Source organism: Falco cherrug, chromosome 1 (assembly GCF_023634085.1).
Source record: "Falco cherrug isolate bFalChe1 chromosome 1, bFalChe1.pri, whole genome shotgun sequence".
In the NCBI taxonomy this organism is placed as follows: Eukaryota; Metazoa; Chordata; class Aves; order Falconiformes; family Falconidae; genus Falco; species Falco cherrug.
Window position 1 is genome coordinate 65,898,082 of NC_073697.1, and position 6,000 is coordinate 65,904,081.

General features: G+C 37.4%; 1 protein-coding gene across 2 annotated transcripts in view; it reads right to left on the bottom strand.

The window, feature by feature from the left end:
* TECRL (trans-2,3-enoyl-CoA reductase like) overlaps positions 1–2,974 on the bottom strand; it is a 67,755-nt gene extending 64,781 nt beyond the window's left edge. Inside the window, exon 1 of one of the 2 annotated variants that reach the window (XM_027810285.2) lies at positions 2,650–2,974. In XM_027810285.2, the coding sequence (XP_027666086.1) occupies positions 2,650–2,883 (234 nt within the window). In that variant the 5' untranslated portion in view covers positions 2,884–2,974. The remainder of the gene's footprint in view (positions 1–2,649) is intronic. The other variant, XM_005442646.3, reaches the window with a different exon arrangement.
* Positions 2,975–6,000: the final 3,026 nt, after the last annotated feature.

Consider the following 6,000-nt stretch of genomic DNA (forward strand, 5'->3'; position numbering starts at 1 on the left):
TTTCTTTCAATATTTTTTTCTGCCTTTCCTGACTGTGTAAAACCCTGCAGCATGATGTGAATGTATCTTACAGGCTTAAAAACCAGGTAAATATGTATTTATTCTGTTTCTCTAAGCCAGTCTTAAAGACGATCAAGACCTTCTAGTAACCACTCAGTTCACTTAATAGGTGATTGATCCTTCCCCAAAGTATAAGATGGGTAAGAAAGCCAAAGGAAATAACGTTATTTTAGTTTTACAGATGGAGAATTAATTCACTGTTACTTATGCTGGATCCAAAGCCTATTGATTTCAATCGATTGCTCGAAATCACACAGCCAAACACACCTCTTCTAAATCCCTGACACCGCATTGAGTACGAGATATCTTTTTTTTCTAAGTACTGAAACTAGTTAGATGTAGAATTATTTTGCAGACTTTACAAAGCTCCCACTAATCTGAATAGGATTCATATGCATGTGCAAGTGTCTCACAGAAACTAAACCTCTGGAAGCAGTGACTGGTATTTAACCACATAGTATTAATCATCTAATCACTCTGCCTGGGTTTCTATTAGGTGGAGAAAGAAAGGGGTCTTCTCTCTGCCATTACAATAGAGCTTGTCCCTTTAGATTTATTAATCTGTGAGTATTACAAACGCAGTTGCTAAATCATAATAATGTGAACTACTAACAATATGAAGTAAAAGTGTAAATACATGCATTTAAAAATCTGTGGTTCCTATTCTCTCCTATTATAAATTCTGACAGGTAATAATTACATGCAACCCCAAGAAATTAAGCTAATCGTAATCATCTTTCAAATAGAAAACAGGCATTAGAAGCGTTATGTTGGGTCTGTATCAATATTATATCTGATTAAGCAGAAGATAGTCTAGTCCAGTAAAATGGTTGCTTGTTTGCTCCAATAATCAACAGAAATGAAGTTCACCAATACGAACAAGTGTTCATGGGATTAAGGAACTCGGCTTCTCTACTTTCAGGGTTGCCTTAGGAAGGGATTATCACAGCAAATTAACGGATTTAGCCAGGTGAATGCACATTCAAAATCCCAATTCTTTAGGCAGTCTGTGCCAAAAAAAAAGGTTTGTACTGCTGGCCATGGCCATGTAAATTGAACATAGATTTCTGAGCCAACAGTTTCAGTTTACAGTTGTTACTGCTCCTCTGAGTGTATTTTATCCCTATAGAGAGACAGAGTACTTTGCAATCACCACTCATAACTCTCTTTCCACCTCTACAGGGGCAGAGTCCATGTTTGGAGAAGGTGTAGAAAATGTTCAGGCTCATCAAAATTCAGGATTAAAATTAAAACACAGGTCTGCTATTGTCCTAGCAGACCACAGTTCTTCCATACATCATGGAAGGATTACTGAAATGTGGCTCTTCACCTAATTCTGTTTCTGTTAATGTATTTCTTTTAATGACACTATAGGAAAAAAGACTCAGTCTTTCTTTGGATTGAAACCTTATTCAGTATAGTATTTAGATAACCCTTTTTAATAACTGCATAAAAGTCACTCAGTAAATTAAATACAGCAAACACTTTCAGTAGAACTGCGTTAATAGTCATCATATTAGTTTGACTATTTTGTACATGTTTCCCCTTTGGCTAGATTTTAAAAAATCTCAAAAAAAAATATTTTGCCCCGTTAAGAATGAACAAGTGAGACATGTACCTTTAACTAGGCATACAAATTGCAAAAACACCCTTAAAATGATCAAGAACACTAGAATTCTGGTAGTATTCCACCCTGCATATTTCAAAGGCATTAAATTAAACACTTGAAGCAAACTTAACCAGTGATCCCAGCTGTTGCCAGTTGAGAATAAGAGAGGGTTTTATTTTATATTTTTATTTTTATTTTTTTCTTCTAGTGAAAGAGTAAGTCTCAAAACTCTACTACATTACTGACAAATCATATAGTCAAAATAGATTAGGATTCTCATTTTCATGGCACGCAAGAGACCAGCTCTTCAGCTGAGGGACAATGAATCACAGAAACTGTGATGAAAATATTTATGAAGCATTTTTTCAGTTGTTGTTTACTGCATTGTAAACTTCCTTCCTACCCAGTCCTCTCGTCCTAGTTATACAATTTGACTGTAGTTTATTTTTTTGTGGTTCACGTTACAAAAAAAAAAAAAAAAAAAAAAAAAAAAAGCCACCTCTTTAAGCTAAGGCCTTTTTTTAAAAAAATAGGGTCTTTTAAAAAATTGTCAGGTTCCTGCCCAGTCTGGTAAGTAGGGTGCAGTTGAGTACATTTAGATAACAACAACCTATAGGATCACAGAGATGCTAAGCTTTACAAATGTATTAAAACTTAATATCCATTCTGAAGCAGATGTTTAAGTATCATGCTCTGAAATAAACACTGTAATCTGAGTGTCAAGAGACAGCCTGAGGACATATCTAGAATCCACAGAGCAGCCAGGAGATCTAAAAGAAACTAGTTTGGGATTATTTGTAAAAATCTTGGACAACATTAGCCAAGGATTGCAACTAACAAGAAGTTCTGAGTATCCCCCAGAGAAAAGAATGAAAGCATTTCCATTACAGAGTAAGACCACAACAGAGTAAAAACAGAGTCCCTGAACTGGCACCGTGTAAACCAGGCACGTCCCCAGCATGCTGGAATAACACACTCACCTTGTCCACAATGCAGATCTGCTTCTTGCTTTGCACATCAAGAATTTCCACTTCAAAGTAAGTGATTTTTGAATGTTTGAGCACTGGTGGTGATTTGAGATGGCCAGCAGAGAGCACAAGCTGAGAGAAGTTGAAAAAAGAGCGTGTGTCATTGTGGGACATGGACAGAGCTCCTCCATGCGCTGCAAGATTCCTCTTGTGTTCTGGAGCACTGGGTTTCTGCCTGCTGTGCATGGTGTGACCCAGCAGTAGTGATCGTCATATCAATAGGGGACAGTTCCAGGGGGAATATGTTTCCTCCCCGCACAGTTAAATACAATCACAGACTGATGAGACTTGAAAGGTCAAGTGGTGTTCCATTTTAAGAGTACTGTCTTATTTAGCAGAAGTGAAAACAATGGCTCTGTAATCCTTGTCTATATTTAACTTGCTATTGTGATGTGCTGTATTGCTGCTGCTTTTTTTTTTTTATTTAAACCACCATTTCAAACGACACAGCTAGAGATTCCCTATTAGAAGGAGTCAGATCCTGAAATTCCAGAGCCCCAGAGTAATCAGGAATGAATGCACCAAATTCCACTGTTACCTCCCGAGACAGATGTTTAAAGGTGTCCACATATACATCTATTGGGGGTGGGGGTGGGGGTGGTAGTGTATGTATGCACCCTTAGCATAATCTACAAAATTATGTGAGATGCCGTCTTTTCTAGAAATATTTACTCACAAAAAGCCAGGAGTTCAACAACAAAATTTAGGGATTGCTTGCAAATAGAGAGAGAACTTATACCTGCTTGTATTTAGTACTGTGGACTCTGTTATTTAATGGGGTAGAGTTTTCCTTGCAGCTCTGCCAGGGAAACTCAACTGAAGTAAAGGAAATTATAACCATAAAGGCACTAATTCAGAGTTCAGATCATTTTACTATTTTCTTATTCTTTCCTGAAAATTTTCACAGTGCAACTCTGCAGCAAAACAGAGGTAGTCTTAATGGTAAAAATAAGGATTATTTAAAACAAATTTTCTCTAAAACGGCTTCCCCAAGCCTGGCTTAAACCTCATTTTTCCTCATATGATTTTTTAATAGGATTTAATAGAACTAGCTGCGCTTTTCCATCCTGACATTCTCCTTCAATTTCCCTGAGCTGCCTGGGATTACAGTGTTATAAGGGCACCACAGACTTCTGCAGACAACTCTTTCCAGTGGAGACAGAGTAAGTTCTGAATACATTTTTACATAAAACCTCAAGGAAACTACAATCACGTTTACAAAAGTCATATAGGTTTGCTACGCTAAGGAAATTTAATCAGGTAAAAAAAAGTTTCACAAGATAAAAGTGACCCTGCAGCTAATACCCGCTCTGGGAGGCAGGGTGGGAACAGAACAGGTCTCTTTTCTTTTCTGCTATAACTTGCAGAAAATTTAGTGGCCACCACATCTTGTCTAGTGACACATGACAAGAAGCTCTATGAAATAATGGAGAAACTAATTGATAAATTGTTGCAATAATTAAAAATGAGAGTGAGGGGGACACCCAAAGAAGCCATTTCCAAACCAAGGCTCCCCTCCAGATAGTATTCACAGATAATGCCCATCTTCACATAAATGAGCTATATAGTTGTTGTTGATGGAGTAATCCATGCTACGTCAAGTTCTAAGTTCTGAAGAATCAAGCCTGCATCCATGAGATGTGCCCTGCTTACAAACAGGAAAAGGAAACAGTAAATTAGCAGGGGCTGAACTCATGAATGGGTCTGAGCTCAGTGGTAACAGGACAAAATACTTCCAATACCAAGAGCTAGTCTAATTTATTTATAATTCTTTAGCCAGTTGTTCTGACTAAACAGGCTAACCCCAGCTTATAACTAAGATGCTTTATGTCCACATGACATAACAAACTTCTGTGTGTAGCTCAAGTTTGAAAGAAAAATCCCTGTTACTTGTTGATAACAATAAACTGCAGTCACGCAGCCTTTGAATGCTTTCACTGGCTTTGTTAGCGAAAAGCCCTGACTGCAGGAATGCAGATGGATAGTAATATTGGTAACCTAATACAAACAAGGATTAAATTTTGGCTCTGCTGAAATCAGTTAGTGTCTTGCCATTGATGCAAACCAAGTCAGCACCTAAAGAAAAAAAATGTTAGACTTGAACAAGATTATATTGTGATCAAAATACACCTGTCTCTGAGTTTAGATGGAAGGTATGCAAGGAATCATCGTCTTAGTTGTGTCAATATAGCAAGCAAAAATATTGTTGTGAGCTAGTCGGAGCACTGAGTGACGAATTGTTGGCTAACTGTAAGGGGCTTGTTAAAAACAGCCAGGTAAAGACAACAGAACACACAGGTCCTAAGTTCCAAGTGTGAGATTCACTTATTTGAACAGACTACTATAAGGAAACCGTATAAAACTGCTGTACAAGAGATGAGACAAACTGGTATAACGTCCCCTTTTAGCTGTAAAATCTATGAATCAGTGAGCTGTAACAGTATATATTAATAAATTTCTAAATTGATATCAATTCAAAAGCAATAAAGAATAATATTGATCATCATGGCTAATTTCTATGTATAAGGAACTGGTGTTGCAGTCATTACTGTGGGTATATTCACAACTATTTAAAATTACAATGTCTGAACTGTAGCTTCTGAAAAAAAGCTTGATTTACTGCAGACATTTAAATTATCAGAATTTTATTACTGACCAATGAAAATTTGAATATCTGAACCAATTCCAAGAAAATGCTTACAAAATAATTTATTTTTTAATCTAAGATAATCATATGCAATTTCAAAATTTTGATAAACAACAGTCTTTACAGAGCCAAATACTTTCCTGATATAAACAAGCAAGGCTTCCCTGAAGGTGGCTGGCCCTTTCCTTACTATATTTAAATTATGGGTCTAGGATTAGACTGCAGCACCATGTCTACAGCAAACATATTACTTGCATATAAGGTGGGTGAGAGCTACTCTACCAAAAATAATCAGAGGTAGAGTTACAGCTGATAACCTGAGCCTTAAAGGGGAGACACATAAAAGTAGTGGAGCTTTTGCCATTAATGTGACAAGTGCTGCACTTGCTTGAAATGTCATCAATGGGTTTAGATGTTCTGGCTCAATGTGAAATAATTCAGCCCATTCTATGTAGGAGCGTACATGGAAGGGAAATATTCATTACTGGACAGAAGGCACATCCTCCCTTCCAATGCAGTTACATGTACCTCATCTCAGTCCCCGACACTGGAGATGGGGAGTCTCAGCACCTGGGGGCAAGCAGTCAGCCAGTCCTATGGTGAGATCTACAGATCCACATTAGATGGGTACAGGCTGCTGTTCCCAGAGCTGTGGC